At 33.2% G+C, this 21,139-nt stretch overlaps 1 protein-coding gene across 3 annotated transcripts in view; it reads left to right on the plus strand.

Moving 5' to 3' along the window:
* The first annotated feature begins 2,899 nt into the window (after positions 1–2,899).
* Positions 2,900–21,139, plus strand: part of LOC141657480 (MLO-like protein 15) — a 30,413-nt gene continuing 12,173 nt past the window's right edge. The window contains exons 1-9 of one of the 3 annotated variants that reach the window (XM_074464729.1): positions 2,900–3,104; positions 3,193–3,244; positions 9,363–9,565; positions 11,061–11,177; positions 12,103–12,157; positions 14,155–14,249; positions 18,006–18,080; positions 18,227–18,315; positions 18,388–18,437. In XM_074464729.1, coding sequence (XP_074320830.1) covers positions 2,988–3,104; positions 3,193–3,244; positions 9,363–9,565; positions 11,061–11,177; positions 12,103–12,157; positions 14,155–14,249; positions 18,006–18,080; positions 18,227–18,315; positions 18,388–18,437 — 853 coding nt within the window. In that variant the 5' untranslated portion in view covers positions 2,900–2,987. Of the gene's footprint in view, positions 3,105–3,192; positions 3,245–8,914; positions 8,936–9,362; positions 9,566–11,060; positions 11,178–12,102; positions 12,158–14,154; positions 14,250–18,005; positions 18,081–18,226; positions 18,316–18,387; positions 18,438–21,139 lie in introns of those variants that run through there. The other 2 variants (XM_074464727.1, XM_074464728.1) reach the window with 2 other exon arrangements.

Raw genomic sequence — 21,139 nt, forward strand, 5'->3', positions numbered from 1 at the left:
TAATCCATATGCTACTCTGCTAAACTAGTTGCCTTTGTTGATAATTTAGGAGTTTATTTCCAACTATTGATTGATAAAGAATGATAGAATTGAAAGTCACATAAAAATCGAAAGCCCTCAAAATTCTGCAGCATTAACAGTAGCTTGAGCAGTACAGACTTTCGGAATTTGCTTTCCTGTAATTATAAACTTGACATTTTTGCACACAAAGACGGCGGGACCACCTTTGCCATGGTATGTCAAGTTGATGTCAGATATGAGATAACTCCACCTTTTCAAATGGCGCGCCACAGCTACGAAGCTACAAACCCAGGTGAAAAATAGAGGAGAGAATGAAAGATGAAGAAATAAAAGAGAAGAAAGAAAGGATAAATAACCCGGAAAAAAAAAATGACCTGTTATATGACCTGAGTTTTCAAGTTAAATGAAAATGAGATTAAACGCTAGGATGGATTAATATAAGAAGATGAGTCATAGGTTGGATTATTCCCATGAAATAACCCAAAATTATATGTGACGATTTTATTGATTGACTACCTCTCAATTACAATAGACGTATGTATGTATATATATACATGCAGCTACTCTCCTATAGGACCGTCCTATAACATAGGACGGACCCAATAAGAGATATTAGTCCAACAAGAGACTTTTCATTAAAAAAAAAAAAGTTACTCGTACTTTGCAGTAAGAATTGTGAAAACGTGGCCTAACTGGAAAAAAAATGTGAGTTTTCCTCACTTGGGTCCCACTCCATGTAGTACCGTTTACCACGTTCAATTGTTCATGAGATTATTCATGTTACAAATTAGTTCAACATGTATTCATGATACATACATTGATAATTCATCAGGATCAAGAGTGTAGGTATTTATAGCTTAGATTATAAATGTTGAATATTAAATTAAAATGTCTAGTTCTTAAGTTAAAAGCACGTGATTTAGAAATTAAAAGATGAATTATCTAATAATTAAATTAAAATGTTAGTTTTAGAAATTTGGGTTTCGAATGTTGGATTTTCAACTTAATATGTGGTTTTTCAACACAAAATATTAAGTTTTTAGCTTTTTATTACATTTATTACCTTGAAATTTTAAAATAATCAACTAAAGTTTCTTTATTAGAATCTTGAGTTTTCAACTTAAAACATAAAAAAAAAAAAAAAAAAAAAAAAAAAAAAAAAAACTCATATTTATAATTCCCGGCTTTTTAGCTTAAAACCTCAAGTTCTCAAATAAAAATCCAGAATTTTGAACTTAAAACTCAAAGTTGTAAGTTTAAACTAATAGTTTTAAATTTGATCTCTTAAATACTTGAATGGTTGAAGCTACTTGTGCCTGAACTTATATCCGATTTCTCAACTAAAAGTATAACAACAGAATTAAAACATCAAAAATTTTAAAAACAAATTATAATTAATGATGAATAGGCAGACGTTCATTGTCGGTGCCAAACACCAAATATCAAGTAGCCAACGCGGGATTCGAACCCACACCTTGTGCATTACAATTTACACATGCTCTTCCATTTGAGCTAGTTAGCTTTTGACAAAAGAGCAACTTAAAACCCGAGTTTTTAAGTTAAAATCTCAAGTTATTTGCTTAAAAAAAATCAGAGGTTTAATTTTAATCCGAGTTTTAAAAAAATTGAATCTCAATTTATGACCAACTAAAATACACAAATTTGAAGAACTTGACAAAATTGAATGACAATCAATCTATATATACCTAAACAAAATGCTCATGACACGAAATAGTGCGTACACAAAGACACACAATTTGATAAACCTTGATATCGAGTCGAAAATTTAACTAAATTCACGAAATTGCCCGAAATTCTGAAAATAGCGTTGCATACTCGAGAAATGCAATAATGACCGAAATCTGATTGAAAATTTAACGAAAACTAAAATACAATAAAGAAAAGGAGGAAGTTACTTACTTTAATGTGTTCAATTAATGTAGCACAAACCTTGTACGTATTGAAAATGGGTAAAACGTCTTCGAATAAGTACGTAGTACTAGTATCGAACATAATGCTGCTTGATTTCATCTTTTTTTAGGTTTGTGTTTGTGTATGTTATGTTGGGCCGCCAATTTTGGCGGTACGTTGTAATATGGGCCTGACATTTCGTTGTCTCGATGAGTGTCCCGATCCCATTGTATGGTGACCTTTCTCTTTTGATATATACTTACATTTTATCAAAAAAAAAAAAAAAAAGAACATAATGCTGTTTGAGAATACATACAAGAAAAAAATACGAAAAAAAAAAAATTGTGAGAACGGGTGAGAGAGTCAGAGAGAGGAAATGATGAAAGAGTATAAAAACCGTAGCAAAGAGTGATGGTTAGTAGTTTAGTAGGTAGTTGTAATTTGTATTCCCTCTCAAAATTCTAATTAGAGCAATTGGGTTGGGCTTTAAATAAATAGAGAGGTCTTATCATATAAGACCGTCTCATTAAACAATTTGTGATATACATGAGACTAAGACTAAACCCTAGACATAATATGGAAACCGACGATATTTACAGAATATGGAAACTATCCATAATATAAGACTCGATATCTTAGGATATCTCAACAATTTTTAAAAGACAAATGCAGTAATTGTTTTTACCACGGAGTTAAGTATTAAGCAATTCCAACTTTCCGATTAAAGGCCGTTTCCTGATAACTGATAGTAGGTGACCATTAAAAGAAAACCAGACAACGACAAACGCCGTTCCTACAAATCGACAGACATTTTCATAGTATTCTAATCTACAAGTGACTGCTTCCTATACCAATGATCGTAACAACTCTTATTATTTTAGTTGACTTCCAAACTTGTACTTAAGACGACTTTTAAGCACGTATTAAACTAATCACGGTCATATTTAATTATGCTAATCAACTTAGCACCTTGTAAGCATAAAACCAAGGATTATGCAACAAGAGGTTTACACAAGTACACAGACAATTAAACGTTAGAGAAAAAGGTTAAGAAAATGGTAGAAGAAGGTCCATCATTCGAGTCCACCCCATCATGGGTCATCGGAGCCGTTGTCTTCGTCATCGTTGGTTTTTCTTTGGGAATTGATAAGCTTCTTAGTAAACTTGGCCAAGTAAGTTGTCTTCTTTGAGTTTTCTTTCTTTTCTTTTTTTCAAATGTTGCAAATGCTAATTGTAAGAAATACACAATTAATGTTGTAGCACTTGGATGATAAGAAACCCCTTCAGAAGGCTTTGGAGAAGATTAAAGAAGGTAAATTCTTTATGAAAGATTTAATCTTGACTCATATTTATTCAATTGTAAATTAGAGGAGTAAATAATAATACGGAGTATTCATTATACTTTACTACGGAGTACTTTGTTTTGGAAGCATTGGTACGTTTGAATGCTTGATACCATAAAGTCAACCCTTCATTTTTATTGTGCAGCTAGACAACCGGTTTAGATTCCGTGCAAATGTACGGTTTTTTAAGATTATAAATATGTAGAGAAATTAACATTTAGTAATTAAACATTAAATTTAATATTATAGTCTACAATTATTAATGATTAGTATTAAGAGGTAAGAATTTCTTAATTTCTATTTTCGTATCGTATTATAAGAGGTCAATTAAAATTAATGATAATTATTATTATTAAGAGGTAAAGTTTACATTAACTTGTTAAATTTAATGTTGTAATCTACCTTTCTTAATTATTAGATACATTTATGGTAAAAAAAAATGATGATAAATGGGTATTAATAAATTATTTAGTAATCAGATAATATATGATAAAATAACGTCACATGTAAAATGTATGGTAGTCCAAAATAATTGGTAAAATAAATTTCTCTACAAATATTGACAATGAGCGGTGCAGGGTATATGTAAAGCTCAGCATTTATATAGAATATCCAAAAAAGATGCCCGATTTGTAGGATAATGATTTGAGCAGGAAAATCTCTATATTCACCTATTCTTTTAGTAGATAGGGGATTCAAACCCCAAAACGATCGAAAATATCTGATTTCTGAATTGCTAAACAATCGAATATACGATATGTGAAACCCCAATAGTAACCGAAACACGAGTCAATCAATTTCAACCGAAATTGAACCTAATTAAATATAACCGAATGATACGTGTTAAATCATGCAAACGTGTCTATTCTAATGTCGTGCATTCAACCCTTCATTTTTATGTTGGATTGTAAAACATCGACGATGTTTTAGTAACTATCAACGACGTTTTCATTCCAAAAGACGATATTGCCCTCCCTCTCTCATTAACTCACCCTTTTCTTCTCTAATTCAAAACCCCACAAAATAGAAACTTGCACCTTCCACCACCACCCTCTACTCGACGGACCACCACTGCCACTGCCCCACTGCCGCGACAACCTCTCCCTTCTGTCGGACCAACCCCCTCTGGCCCAACCACCTTAGCCCTACCGTGAACAATCCGGTTAATATTCTTTTTTTTTTTCTTAATAATTAGCTTAGAAATCAAAGGTTAAACTTTGAAATTAAGTTTTTTTTTTTTTATTATGGTTTGTTTCACTTATTGCTGTTGTTAATCGATTATACCACTTGAATTTGGTTATTTATTTGAATCAGTTGTAATTAGCTTATGTTCTAGGTTGTATAATTTTAATTGAATTAGTGTAAATTAGGTTGTGATTTTCTTCATAATTTCTTGTACGTCAATTAGTTTGTATGTTGTTAATTTCATCAAATTAAAGTGGTGTTGTAGGCGAAGTGGTGGGGTTGGGTCAATTTGGATGAATTGTAGGTGTTTCGTGGTTGTCGATTTTGGGGAAGGAGAGTTGCACCATGGCTAAATGTTGACATTCAACATTGAATCATGGTCCAACCGTTGAACATCAACGTTTTACCATGGGCAAATGTTGATGTTCAGCATTTAGACCATGGTACAATGTTGAATGTGAACATTTGTCCATGGTGAAATGTTGATATTCAACTTTAATTTTGGCCATGATTAAATGTTGAATGTTAACATTTGGACCATGGTTGATTTTTGATCTTCAACTTTTTGCCAGGAAACCATCGATTAAATTTGTTGTTTGTTCATGGGCCGTTCAATTTTTTTGAACCGTGTTTATTGCCTTTGTTTGCTGATTTTTTTATTTTTTTTAATTTTCTAACTGTGTTTATTCCGTTTATTTGATGATTTTATTATTTTTAAAAAATTTTAACCGTGTTTATTGCCTTTATTTGTTGACTTTTTATTTATTTAATTATTTTAGTCGATAACGGGTATTTATGTTAAACGGAGGAAAAACAAAAATAAACTAAATTAATTGTCTGACCATGGATTGACCATTACCACTCAACAATTAACCCATGGCCATACATTGAGAATCAACGTTCAACCATGGACTAAACATTGAGAATCAACGTCCAACCATGGCTGAACTTTGATACTCAACGTTCAACAATCGTTAAACGTTGAGTTTCATCAATTGGCCCACGGTCAAACGTTGATTGTAAATGTTCAACCATGGTTGAACGTTGATTCTCAATGTTTGGTCATGGGTTGATTGTTGAGATTCATTGTTTGTTCATGGGTTGGACGATTTCGTATGCCTGCAAAATTCCGCAATGTTTAGTCCAATTTAATTATAACATGACGTAATTCAATTAATGATTACAATAAATGATTCGGGAAAAAAAATTAACTTAATTAACTATTCGATTAAATCGTTAACGTACCGGTCATTCGAGTCCCGTCATGCGAAACGAAATTTTTAGTTGGTTTTTTTTTTAATTTTAGTTGATTTACTTGGTTTTAGGAGAAATTGAGAGAAAAAAGAGTAGAGAGAGAATTTTTTTTTTGTGTGTCAAGGGAAATATCGTCTTTCGGAATGAAAATGTCGTCGCTATTTATGGTGTATTTCTATATTTATTGCTAGACAATCCAAGGCCCAAAAACGATCGAAAATATATGAATCGATAAACAATTGATATGAGAAACCTCAATAGTACCTAAAACCCGAGTGAATTAAATTCCGACCGAAATTGAACTGGATTCAATATAGCCGAATGATACCCGGACCTGATTCCGACCGAACCAATAAAAATTCAACAGGCTAGTTAACCTAATTTAAAATTTATTTATTTTCATATTACTATTTTCGAGTTTTTTCATTGATTTTTTATTTATTAATGGAATTTTAAATTATTACTTTCAAATTAGCAAGTATAAGGAACAGTAAGCAAAATTCGACTCGAAATAGCACAATTCGATTAAAGAGGCTAACCGAAATGAACATGGTCGAAATCAATCTTCTGAACCAAAACATTGGTTAATCCAGTTAAGATCGAATCGAGTTAACTCGATGCAAAATCAAAGCGGATGAACTGTTTGTCAGTTCTAGTTCTATCATTACTAGTAGTAGTTGTTTTTTTTTTTTACCATCATTGACTCATTGTCATTGTCATCGTCATCATCATCATCATCGTCATCGTCAATGGCGGAGCAAGAGGTGGTTCACATTAAAGGAGATCGATTTTTTTTGGACAACCTAAAATTCTAATTATAAACTGTGACTCCGCCATTAGGTATTGTTATTCGTGTTTTGTAGTCACCCGATGTTCCCATTATTTTCTCTAAATACAAGTCACACTACAAATAAAATAAAAGGAATTGTCAGCTACGACAAATATCGGACGCAAAATGTTGAAAATGAGTCACGAAAAGCCATTTGTAAAGGACATTATGCGTTTGCAGAATCTCGCTGCAAATATAATGAAACATATTTGTGACAAAATTCTCATTGCAACATTTTTGCGATAGATATTGTGATATACTTGTCAAATATACGTTGGAAAATTCCGTCACAACCTAGTATTATTTATTAATTTTTGATTAAATTTTCACCTAATACTAGTTTTAAACCCGTGCAGAAAATGCACGGAGTCGTAATATTAATAATTAAATGTTCAAATTTCAATGCAATACATAAAAATATATTATCTCGAAAGTATGGGAACGAACAATCCTAAATTGGGCCGATATTCTCACAGTTATCAAAGCTCATACGACTATGATATGAGTATGATTTATGAAACTACTACTCATTCCGTCCCGATCACTTGTCATCTATATTTATATATTATTCATTTGTTATCTAGCCTATATTAGCTAAGTTGGTTTTTTTTACTAAATAACAAACATCCCACAAATTTTAGAATAAGGTGGTCTTATACTGTGAGACGGTCCATTTTTATAAAAAAATTATTCATCGAATGCTAATAAACAATTTGTATTTTTAGACATCGAAACGTCTCACAGGGTAAAATCATCTCATAAATAGTAATAGCTATCGTCTTACACAAATCATCATTTAAGACGGGCAAGTATTCAATAAATTAAATACTTTTCACAAAAAATATAAATATAAATAACTTGTGGAGTCGGAGGGAGTAATTATAAATTTAAAATATCGAGTTATTAAAATAATTGTAATTCTTACATAACAATTTGTGATAAGTGATAACCATATGTTAACAACTGTGATTTATTATGAATGATTCTTTACATGTTATTTTGAAGTTGTTTGATTTTATGGATTGGAGATTTAAATTTTGATTTTTGTTTTTGCAAGGAATATGATTTTATTTTTTATATTTTCAATGATTTTACCAACCAAAAAATTTAAACTTTTTCCGATTATTTTATTTTATGTTTTCTCAAATATAGATCTAAAGAATAAATGTTGATTTGTATTTATTAGGTTATATTATCAACCAAAAAATAAATAGTTCTTATTGTAAATATAAATTTTTAAATTTATTGATTTGTTATTTTTTAGGTATAATTTTGTAAATATTGTAATTTTTAGATTTTAGATGTTCTTAATTAACCACTCATCATTGTTAAGATTAAACATTTGAAGTTGATTAATTAGAATAGGAATTGAGTTGAGGAGAGGGGGTAATTAATTGGCATAGAAAACATGGTGGGGTCCATATGTTAATTATTCTTAAAACTCAGCAACCAATCAAAAGGCAAGAGAAAATTTGGCTTTTATACTAGATTTTTAATATATAAATAAATTTGTCGTTAGTTTCATTATTACTTTTTTCCTAATCATATAAATAAACTCAGCAACCAATCAAAAGGCAAGAAAAAACATGGTGGGCCCATTTGTTTTTCTAGGACTTTTAAGTTATGAGGATCTTCAAATAATTGTTGTTAGGAAATTATTAGGAAATTCAACAAAACCAATCCCACTTTTTGGGGTGTCTTCCAATAATAATCTCACATTCTCACCTTATATGTTTTTGTGAAAACACAATAGCAAGTTTTGTATGTGTCACAAAAATGGTCCTTTTTTTATGAAAAATATTTGTTAATCTAACTAATTGTTGTAACCTATAAATCATTTGAATTATAAGAAAGAAAAACCATATCGATTTTAACTTACCTTTAATAAAGTTTGTTTATTTTTATTTTTTTAAAAAGGCAGGCTAAATATCTTAGGCACTAATTCAAAAAGACAAATTAAGTAAAGGGTTTAATTCAAAATACTGAAACAAAAAAAAATAACTTCACTCGAAAATCAACAAAAAAAAATTGATATTATAATTGCAAAGATGTATACCCTTACTAGCTAATATATACTATTAAATTCACTTATAAAATACATTTAGTGAATTATATTAAAAATCATTATTTAATTGGAAAACTCAACATATAGACGAAATGAAAATATTTGAGTAAATCATCAATTATTTCCATTTTGTAAATTAAAATGATTTAATTAAAAGTTCTATTAATCAAGTTAAATGATTTAAAATATGTTTGCTTAAATATGGGACCACTTCTACGACATCAACAAAAACTTGGAATAACTTGCTCTTAAGAGAGAAATCTCTCTCAAATGCAAGGAATTTGAGATATTTAAAATTATTTTCGCTCTCCTCTTCCCAACACTCATGTATGTTCTTCATCCCTTTTCTATATATATATATTCATCCATAATCAAATACTCTCATATCTGTTATTAAAAATTTCGTAGATTTCTTGTCTTATTTAAGTCCTTAATTGAAATTTTTCGGTTTTTTTCTTCGATTTTCACCTTCTTAAAAGACTAAATTTAGTTTACTCTCGATTTTAGCATATGAGATTTTTTGTGTAGTCTCATGTCCTAGTTAAAAGAAGTTTAAAAAACATTTATTGTTATCCGCCTATTTAAAACATTTATTCGAAATTAGATGATTTATTTTATCCTTTTTACGATGCCTGTAGGTAAATATGATAATGTTGCCATCATTGCCATATTTCTTCAAATCATATGTATGGTAAAATATACATTTGTATCATAAGTATTACTCACGAACTCCTTAAAACCCCATGTATTGCAGAGTTGATGTTGATGGGTTTTGTATCTCTACTTCTGGCATTTGTGCAAGATAATGTCCAGCATTGGTGCATACCGGAGAAATATGTGGACTATTGGCTACCTTGTCATTCTAATGATGCCGGTTCCAGTCTTCAAATATTTCTGTCATCGTATCGACGTCGTCGCCTTTTAGGGGAGGAAGGTGAAGACTTCGCTTGCAAGAAGGTGCACATATTCTCTTTTCAAGATTTTCATACCCATATATCTTGCACGTACTTTCCTTAATGGCTGATACAATATGATACTAGTGTTTTTTTAAGGGAATATGATACTAGTGTTTAACCAGTACAAAAATGCACTGGTTGCTTTCAAATGTTTCGCTTAAACAAAGAGAATAAAATGTGATAATCTTAGAATAAAATATAGATTTAGATATTGCCATTAAAAATTATATTAGTCTTAGTTTTTTTGTATTGTATCAATAAATCCCTTAGGTATATTCTGGTTGGATTAAGTTTCTAATTAGTATTAACTTAGTTGCCGTGAAAAGTTACACGGCCATATATAGATATTATATAAATTGATTTATAAATCAACTTAAATATTTAATTGTTGCTAGAATACAATATTAGTTCAAATGGACAAATGCGGGAAGATAATCTATCGATTTAGAATAAATGATTTTCTCATATTAGTATAATATTTATACTTTGTATACTTCACTTATCCCACTAAAAAATCTAGTGTCTTTAAAAGTCATTTCTCTCGCTCTTAATCGTCATCACACTTGTGTCTCATATTATGTTTACAACCATGTTTTATAATTCTGATCTAAGAATATGAGTAATATGACATGATAATAATTGTGTCATGTATCATGCTTATAGTCTTGTCTTCTGTCATGTTAATAACTTCAGACGGAAGCAAATCAAACAACCAGACTAGGTTTTAAATTTGTTTTTACTTAATCAACCGTTGTAAATAGAGAATTAAAAAAAAAAAAAAAAGAATAAACATATATGAAATTATTAAACAAGAGTACTTCATACATTCCATTTTCATTATCCTACTTTTTATTTTCTAATAATTTAAAGAAAAAGAAAACAATCCGCAATATAATCCGTTGACTTGAAGGAAATGGAGACAATGTTATTGTGATGGAGGGATTGATAATTAAATAACTTATTTGGCTTAATAGTTAGTATATGATCTGACTATAATTATTCGAGTAAGATCGTTTGGGTCGGGTTAATTTGGGCCGCATTAGTTTTGCTAGATCTAAGTGTGTTTAAAAATGATCACAATAAAAAGAACGTTACCCAATATCGTTAAGAACTATGTAAATTGCGAGGCAGAGGTTGATGTAAGCAAGCTTGACCTTGTGTTATCAAATATAAAAAAGACTTTGTTCAGAAAACCCAAAATAAAAATTTTGTTTATGATTAGATTGAATGTGCTTAATCAAAATAAAAAAAAGAAGCACACCAAACTTAATTGAGTAATTGATTTATTCTATTATAGTATAAAACTAAGGGATTATTGTCTTTATTTGAAATAGAATCGCATCAACTCCCTTTCTCCTTTGTCTTCAGAAGGATGGAGTAAGAACTTCGCTTGGTCATTGAAAGAAATAATTACATGTAGAATCAAATAACAATGAGTATTAGTGAGGGATAACATTGAGTATGTAGGAGTATTAATTAAATACTTATCCTTACAGGGACTGGTTCCATTCATAGGACTTGGTGTACTTCATGATCTACACTACCTTATCTTCGTTTTAGCCGTTGTTCATGTCTCAAGCTGCACAATTACTGTTCTTCTAGGAAAGGCTAAGGTATTTTCAATATTATATCATCTCATTATTCTCCACTCTGCTACTTAATCATCATTCACTTTTTTTCTTATCGTTGTATGGGATGCCGCACGGATAAATTTTGAGTTATTTTCTTTATAAATAATAAGTTTGGTTTAATTTTTTTGATAAAAATAAAACAAGGTTGGAAAATTTATGTTTTGTACGTGAAAAATGAGAAGGAAAAGGGATGGAGATGAAATTATTTTTTCTTTCAAATCTCTCAATTCAATCATTTTTTTACTAATCAAACAAAGAAAATGGTATCCCTTAAATCATCAGCTAGTCTCACTTGTGATGGAAACTATCCGTCACAAATGAATGTCAGGTCACCTCTCTCTCACACAAATGTAAGTGGGAGGCAAGTGAGGCGCTTCTTTTTCGCCCCACTTACCCTCCACAAATATTATCCTACAACTGGTTGTATATTAGCATTGTACAACAGGCTCAAAGTTGTTGAACTCTCACACAAAGTTGTTGAGTTATTTTACAAATTATTGAGCTATTTTACAAAGTATTGAGCTTAATAATTATTATGTTAAGCTCAATAACTTTGTATGATAGCTCGATAATTTTGTTAGTAGAACTCAATAACTTTATAACAAAGCTCGACTACATTAAATAAGTTGTATATACAACCAGTTGTATAATACATTAACTGCTTACCCTCCCACTTGCATTTGTATGAGAGGGGAGCGATCCGTCACTCACTTGTTTGTTAGATTCTGCTGTCCGATGCTACCCATCATCTTCAATCCAAAGTAGCATCTCGATCCTGCCAACCTTCCTCTAGTGCAATTTCAATACTAATTCGTGTGCCTTTAGTTTTTTATTTATGTCCTATTGTTTAAAAGTTTGGGTTCGTTAATAACCGAATTAGTCATTCATCGATATTTTAAAATTGCAGATAAGTCAATGGGCTAAATGGGAGTGCGATATACAGTTAAAGAAGCCAGAAAATGGTAATGTGAACTTGAATATCTATTTTAATATTCAATTAATCTTCTATGGAATTGTTTTATGGAGCCTGATAATGAACGTCCCAGGGGCGTTAGATAACACCACATATTACTCCCTTCATACCACACCAATGGTAACATAGACCCACTTTTTGTGAGGAGAAAAGTGGGTCCATGCTACCATTGGTGTGGTATGGAGGGAGTAGAATCTTACACTGTTACACATCAACTTACAGACAAATACTCAGCTGTAAATTTTTATCTAATATTCTCTCCCATCCCAATCAACCATGGCAGCCTACTCCAACCACCTTGCCACGACCACCGTCCGTCTCAACCAACACCCACCACCATCAAAGCCTCACCGCCTTGATCGTCCCTTTCCCGCGACCACTCGCATCTCCTTGCTCTACAACGACATTTATCCCCGACCACTCTAATCCCCTCGTAAAGCTTTGTGCACTACACCGCCTCAAATCACCGATCAACAATTACGACAACTACCACTGAACTGCCCTTTAATCAAATCGCCTCCTTCTTCGCGGTGCGTAAAAATCAAACCCTAAACACTTGACTGGGTGACTCTGTCGGCTTCGCCGCCGTCGGATCGTGAACTAATAGGCACCCTAGGTAGAGATAATGGTGAACCCGTTTAGGAAATGGGTTTAAAGAGGATTGTGGTGGTGGTTAGGGAGGTCATCAGAAATAATGGATTATGGTGGATCGGCTATCCAGAATATGGGTTCGATTTGGGATGACCGGTGGTTGGCTATGGGCTTGGTGGTAAGGTCATCGGTGGAAGGTGGTAGTTGTAACGATTAGATTTTCCATTAATCAACATTTTTCCATGAAAATGACAGTAACGTCTTTGGCATATAGTTTTACAATACTTTATTGTAAAATGGTCCTAAGTGTGTTATAAAATAATTTTACGATAAAATATTGTAAAACAATTAATAATAATAATAATAATAATAATAATAATAATAATAATAAAGTAAATTATACCATACACCCAAGTGTATGCTGCATAGTACTCCCACTTAATTTTTTTATTTAATACTTTAAAATTTTAAATTTTATAAATTAGAAAAATGTAAAAATTATACCATTATTCATAATTTTTATTTCTCTACAAGTAGATATCACATTTAATATATTTTTGTGTTTATATTAATTTTACTCACATATTCACATCACAGAATTAACATATTCAGAACACTAAGATATTCACGTCACATAATTGACATATTCACGTAAATTAAAAGTTATATTCTCAAATTATACTCACATATTCACACAATTAACATAGATATTCACGCAGTATAACAAACATATTCACAAATTATTAATTCATCTTCATAAGAATAACAAACGTATATGTTGAGCTAATCATAGATATTCATTTAATAGAACTTTACATATTCAATCAATAACGCATATTCGAAAAATATAATTACATTTTCAATGTATAAATTTTAGTTTCACAATGTGTAATTACATATTCACAATGTATAAATTTCACATTCACAAAATATTATTGCATATTCACTACAACCCCATATAACATGTGAATATGTCCCTTTAATTTTATGAATATATATTTAAGTATCATAAATGAGCATTAAATTATATCAAATGTGATCTTTATTTATAGGTAAAAAAAACTATAAACATTAGTAATAGTTTTAATTTTTTTTTTAGTAGTATTTTTTTAAGAAACTACCCAAATTATGCACTATAATAAAAAAGATCATGGGTGAAAGTTGAAAGTGTGGGAGTACCATGCACCATACACATGGGTGTATGGTATAAGAATTGATAGATTCATTGTATATAAGAGGGTTATTATAGCAAAGGTAGTTAAGTAAATTAACTGTCGCGTTATATACAAGAATTATTGTATTCTTTAATATTTACTTAAGATTAGAAACACGTGCTTTATAGAATTCTGACTTCGTTATGACATAATTGATTAATTTTTATTCTTAATTATACAGTTGAGAGCGGTGAAGTCATTCTCACCAAGCAATTAACTTTCGTAAAGGACAGATATGGAGATGGTAATGCTGCTTGGTTCCGCCGAAATTATGTGGTAAGTTTATAGCTTATCTTACAATAACACAGGTTATGCGATGAAATATCACAAGTTATTCGATGAAATATCACAGGATCCCTGAGAAATCAAATAAAAAATTATTTTAGTCAATTTTTTTCCTCAGGACTGATGTGAAATTTTGTAATATTTCATCGAATAACCTGTGATATTGTATTGAAAAATCTGTGTTATTTCAAGCAGTCCTCAATCCTCATATATATATATATATATATATATATATATATATATATATATATATATATATATATATATATATATATATATATATATATATATGTATATATATATATATGTATATATATATATGTATATATATATATATGTATATATATATATATGTATATATATATATATATAGGATCCGGTGAGAACGATCACTCGGTAAGAACGCACTAGATACACTTGAATATATGTTTATACATAAGGTATACCTTTTTTTTTTTTTTACCAAATCTCAGATATGCATTAGACTGTTGTAGATACGCTTTTTACTTGAGGTCTCTATATACACTTTTTAAGAATATAGATACACTTTTTTCAATGCTAGGTACATTTTTTACTCGAATTCTATATACACTTTTTTCTATCCTAGATACACTTTTTACTTTAATTTTATATACACTTTTTTCTATCCTAGGTACACTTTTCTACCTTTTTTTTTATTCTATATACATTTTTTTTATGAAAGTGTAGATACATTTTTTGATATTGTAGATACCCTATTTACAAAAGTTCTAAGTACATTTTATAACAATGAAGAAACATTTTTTTAATCCTAGGTACATTATTTTTCCAACATATAATACAAAAAAAAAAAAAAAAATTACTTACACTCAATAGTATTCTAGATACACAAAAAAAGTGATCTAAATACATAAGACAGCCTTAAATTAAAAAAAAAAAACTAAAATCCAATAATAAAACCCCAAATTAAAAATTCTAATCTCAATAAACCAAATCAACCCATACACCCCTGAGAGTCTGACCAACACCTCCCACCGCACATCCGACGTCCCTAGACAACTCCCGACTCCGACGACGAGCTGAACAACCATCGTCAATTAAGTCATTGCTGGAATTTCGCATACCAACAACAACAATTGCAACTCACGAAGGTCTCATCTCCAATTATTTGCCGGCGTTGATTAACAAAAATGAATCGAAATAAGGTGAAGAATAAGTGAAGAGAAAAGAGATTGAAACCAACGCCGATTAACAGAAATGAACCGGTCGACGACGCTAGTCGACGTCTTTGCCGGCCATTTCTATGGTGACAAAATACGGAGGCTGACGATGAAGAGATGCGTATCTCCGACGACACCAATCAATGACGTGAAAGTTAACTCCAGTAGAGTTTAACTGGAATGATGCGCATCACTCGTTGGGCTCAACACCGACGTCGTGCACCACTGACAGCCACCACAGAAACGGTCTAAAAAGCCACGATGATGTAGAGGTGGTGTAGGTTTGTCGGCGACGGGAAGGTCCTTGGAATCGTTGCTCGCCGACGATAGTAGAAGCTGGGGAGATTGAAGAGTGAGAGACGAGGGTTGATGAAATGGGTTTGAGAGTGACGGGATTTTGGTTTTGGTCGATATTTGTCGCATGCCGGCGCCGGCGAGATGATGTCGGACCTCCGACAATGGCAGCCTTGGTTGTTTGGACTTGGGATGGTGGGCTGGAAGTTTTGGTAATGGGTTTTTTCATTTGTCGGGAGTTAATGTGAGGTAGAGGGTGAGATTTGTAATATAACTGATTTGGGTCGTCGATTTCTTTAATTCAAGAGAGGGGAGTCGTTCTCACCGTTCTCACCGAGTGTTCGTTCTCACCGGATCTTGACTCTCTCTCTCTCTCTCTCTCTCTCTCTATATATATATATATATATATATATATATATATATATATATATATATATATATATATATATATATATATATATATATATATATATATATATATATATATATATATATATATATATATACGAGAGTAGGGATGTCAATGGATCGGGTTCTGATCGGGTGAAGCCTCATCCGTCTTCCATCGGTCCTTTTAAAATCTCATCCGGCCTGTCTGGCATCCGTGAAACATATCATCCATCATCCATGGATGAAACGGGTGGATCGGGTGATAAACGGGTGTTGTGTATTTATATGTTTCAAGTTAAAAGAAATGATGATTTTTTATTCTTTATAAAAATAAAGTTAGATTATTATTTTAGTTTAGCTTTATAATGGGTCGGTTCACAAAATATATATATTGAAAGTATAAAAATATGAATATTTTATATCTTAATAATGTGTTATATGTAAAAAAAAAAATTAAATAAAAAGTAATAAAAACGGGTGATGGATGGATGGTAGGTGAAATTTCTTTATCCAACCCATCCGTCATCCGTTTCATCCGTCATACATCCATCATCCATTTAAGTCAGGTTTTCATCCATCTTTTAGGGTTGGGTGGATCGGATTTCAATCGAATGCGGGTGAAATTGACATCCCTATGAGAGTGAGAGAGAGAGAGGGAGAAGGGGGGGGGGGGGGATATGGTGATAACACCTAAATATTTGAGCATTAGGATGAGTAAAATAAAAGGTAAAGATAAAATTCAAATGGAATGAATGAAAGGCTAAGATTAGAATAAAATTTGTGGGCTAAAATGAATTTGAAAATTAACCTCTCATTTACTCCCTCGCCCTCCATTCTTTTTTCTAACCTAAAAAAATAAAACCTCTCTCGCTCTCTCATCTTCCTCGTCAGCACACACCAGCACCCTACCACCACAACCACCACCACCCCACCACCACTACCACCACCGAACTACCACCTCTTACAAATCCGACGACCCCAAACCCTAACTAACGACGACCAACTGACATCCCCCTCCCCTGCTCGTACTCCTGGTGTCGAACGCTTCCAATGACAACCCGAAAACCAATCTGGCGACCCCAAACCCAAACTCATGACGACCACCCGACACCCCCTCCTACTCGTATTGCCGGCGCCGACCGCCTCCACTTACTACCCGAAAACCCACCTTTTCATATGTTCACCACCACCGTCACCCCCCCTCCAGCCACCACCCTTACCTTCGCTGACCTCCTCACCCCCGACGACTCATATGTTGAACCACCACACCATCCAACGTTCTCTCTCGTTTCCTCGTCTCTCAGCTCTCTCCTTTCCTCGTTCTCTTATCTCACCTACTGCTGTCGCCATCAACACCATTTAATCCGCCGCCGCCACCCCACCTGCTGTCTCTTCCCACCTCTCATTTCCTCGCCTCTCACTCTTTTTCAGATCTTTATTTTTTTTAGATCTCTTTTTTTGTGGTTTTTTGAAGGTGTATGGTGTTAGTGGTTGTTGTTGTTGTTGTTATTAGTTGGAGGAGGCGAGGGTGGTGAGTCTGGTGGCATGGCTGCGGTTGTGGGTGGTGGGTGTTGAAGAGGTGGTGGAGGATGTTGAAGAGGTGGTGGGTGTTGTTGCAGGTCGTGGATGGTGAGGGCTCCAAGGTGGTGGTGTTTGACTTTGAGGAGGCGAGGGTGGTGGTTGGTGGTGTTTTTTTGCGGTTATTATAATAAAGTTACACTATTAAAGATTCACATTAAACTTGTACAAGACTAAAGTTAAATGTTATTGATTGAATTGAGTGATGTAAGTTGTAGGGAGTATATTAGCTTTGCTATAATAAGTTGTATTTGTTGATTTTCTGAAAATTTGTGATATTTCCCAGAACTCATTCATCAAGCATCTTCTTGGGGTGGTAACTAAAGCGGATTATGAAGCAATGAGATTCGGCTTCATTGTGGTAAGATATAATTTAAACCTAGTTTGTATAATGAAAATGTCCGCTAGTCAACCTCATTTGATATCATTGACTTAATGTCATCGTCATAAACGTTAGAGTATTTTCTTGCTTCTACATTCTTATAAAGAGTCTCCTGGGTATTTCAGGCACATCATGAAGGGGATCATAATTACAACTTTCACGATTATGTGATATATGCATATGAAGCTGATTTTCAGAAAGTTGTAACGATAAGGTATATTTCGAGTAATTACCATGTTCTCAATCTTTTGTGAAAAAAATTGACTCCCCCTTTTTTTCTTGGCAGATGGTTTCTATGGCTCTTCGCTGTTATTTCCTTAACACTTCATGTTGCAGGTATCTTTTACCTTTATGAAACATCATTATCATTGCAACTCTATTTATTTGACTTATTACATCATTGTATTAAAATGGCCGTACAACATAGACTGAATGGTTTTAACTTACATCAATAATTATTTAAAAGAGAGAATTTGAAGAAACTATAAAGAGGGTTTTCATAGAATAAGTCCCATGTATCAAAATATTGTAAAACCAAACAATGACATTAATGTTTTTATTAGGAAAAGTGGTGGTTGATGGAACTTATATTAGTAGAGTCGTTTAGATAAAATATCACTTGATTTTGCAATAATATTTGCGTAAAACGAATTTATATAAGAATTATTGTATGGCAGGGAGTGTGGTTTTATCATATACACCGGTTTGAACAACGAATTCGTTTTACCAAATTAGAATCTATAAAACCTATTGTGCAAATTATTTACGAGTGCAAATAGTGATCAAACCACTGCTTAATCGTAATTGCAAAGCAAACGAGGGTTGAGGGTGCAAATCAAGACTCTTGAACTTTATATGACAGTAACTAACAAAGTAAAGCAAAGCAAATTCCACTCTTTTTTTTTTTGAGAGGGCAAATTCCACTCTTAAGTGTGCATATGACCAAAACTTTCGGATTAATGATTATCCATGATAAATCGAATGGTGGTTCACCGATTGCTTTTACACACCGCTAAGGCTATAATACTCTATTATGAAAATATGAATTTTTCACTTCTTAAATTTAGTAAATCCACCCTAACTATCAAGTAACTTAACCTATGTGTTCCAGTTTAATTCGAAAGTTTAATTCAATCGTAGTTTTATATATGTACCACATTGATAAAATTCAGGAATGATTTTCAACAAACTAAACATAGTTGATTAAAAATATTAAAATTACTATGAAACATTCTCTCCTCCTTAACAGGCACCGCCAATCTAATGTGGGAATTTAATAATTTGTTACTAATCCCCAATAACTATGACTCGGTTGTATATATATATATATAATATATATATATATATATATATATATATATATATATATATATATATATATATATATATATATATATATATATATATATATATATATGTAGGATCTCGTGCGAACTTAAAGTTCAATACGAACCTACGAACTAAACACAGAACCTTAGATTGAACTAATCAACGACCCACATTAAAACACACTCTCTCCCTCATAATAAACTCACCCCCTGACAAATAATTCACCCCATTGTCTTTCAACTCTTTCCACTACTCACCTCCCACCTCCCACAAATCACCACTCTCCGACTCCGGCGACATCCGACACCGACCAGATTACACGTCAAAATGAACCTATAAGGCCACAACCCAACATCTTTCAGACATCACAACCCCCACCACCCTCACTGCCGGTGGCCCCACAACCACGTCGGCGACAACATCAGCATACATGCGACCCGTTTCGTCCGACCGTCCCATCTACCACCTAAATCATAACACCTTTAACCCCTCTACATATTTCCCCTCTTTTATCGATCTCCGTCAACTTGCTGGTTATGACGACGCGACACCCAGATCCGCCGACATTGGAGGATAAACTCAGGCGCCAGGTTATGTGCCGGGTGGGGTGGTGGTTTGTGTAGCGGTTTTGTGTACTTTGGCGGTGGTCATTCACTCATTCATATCTACTTCAACTTGTGGTTCTCTCGACGCCGATGAGCACACGCACGACCGGCAATCAGCCCACTTCGACCATCATTTACATTTCTTTCAAAAAATCGACTAGATCTAGGCTCACTCTATTTCTTGTCGAGCAGATCTAGCTTTGGAAAATGGTTTTATGGTGAAATTGGACTGGTTCGAATGTTATAGGGCGTTGTGGGGGGATAAGGCGGTGGTCGTGGTGGCGGGGCTGGGGTTGAAATGATGGTGGTTGTCGTCGGGGGTGAGGAGTGGTGCTGGCCATGGGGATGAGTCATGGTTGTTTTGGTGGTGTGGTATGTGGTGGTTGTGAGTGGTGGTGGTGGGTCTGATGGTGGTGGTGGTGGTGGTGGTAGTAGTGGGTGGTGACTATTGGTGCGTGTGGGTTTCCGTTGGGGATGAGGTGGTGGTAGCGGGGGAGGTTGTAGGTTCAATTGGCTGTTGGGGCGGACGTGATGGTGGTGGCAGGTGATATGGTGGTGATATGGTGCTGGTCTTGGTGGTGGTAGTTTATACTTTGGGTGGTGGATACATGTACGAATACTACTGGATACATGTATGAATACTACTAGATACATGTATAATATGTGTATCTGACAGTACTGATACGTATATCTAAGAATATTGATATGTGTATCTGGTGTATCTGAGTAGTTCATACGGTTCGCACCGTACTTTAGTTCGCACCTGACCCCAACCCACCTGACCCCAACCCAATATATATATATAGGATCAAGTGAGTCCATCTTTTAGTGTTGAGTCCCTAAGTCCTCTTGCAAGTTACAAGCCCTTGGATCTTCAAGATGGGCGGTTGAGATTGAATGCAAAAAAATGATGGTTAGTTACACTCTCACTCATACTTTCACTAATTAATCACTAACCCACCTAATTAAACACTCCATTTCTCTCATTTCTCTCATTTCACACAACCCCCCTCTCTCTCTCTCTCTCTCTCTCTCTCTCTCTCTCTCTCTCCTCTCTCTCTCTCTCTCTCTCTCTCTCTCTCTCTCTCTCTCTCTCTCTCTCTC

The sequence above is a fragment of the Silene latifolia genome, chromosome 5 (assembly GCF_048544455.1).
Source record: "Silene latifolia isolate original U9 population chromosome 5, ASM4854445v1, whole genome shotgun sequence".
NCBI lineage: Eukaryota > Viridiplantae > Streptophyta > Magnoliopsida > Caryophyllales > Caryophyllaceae > Silene > Silene latifolia.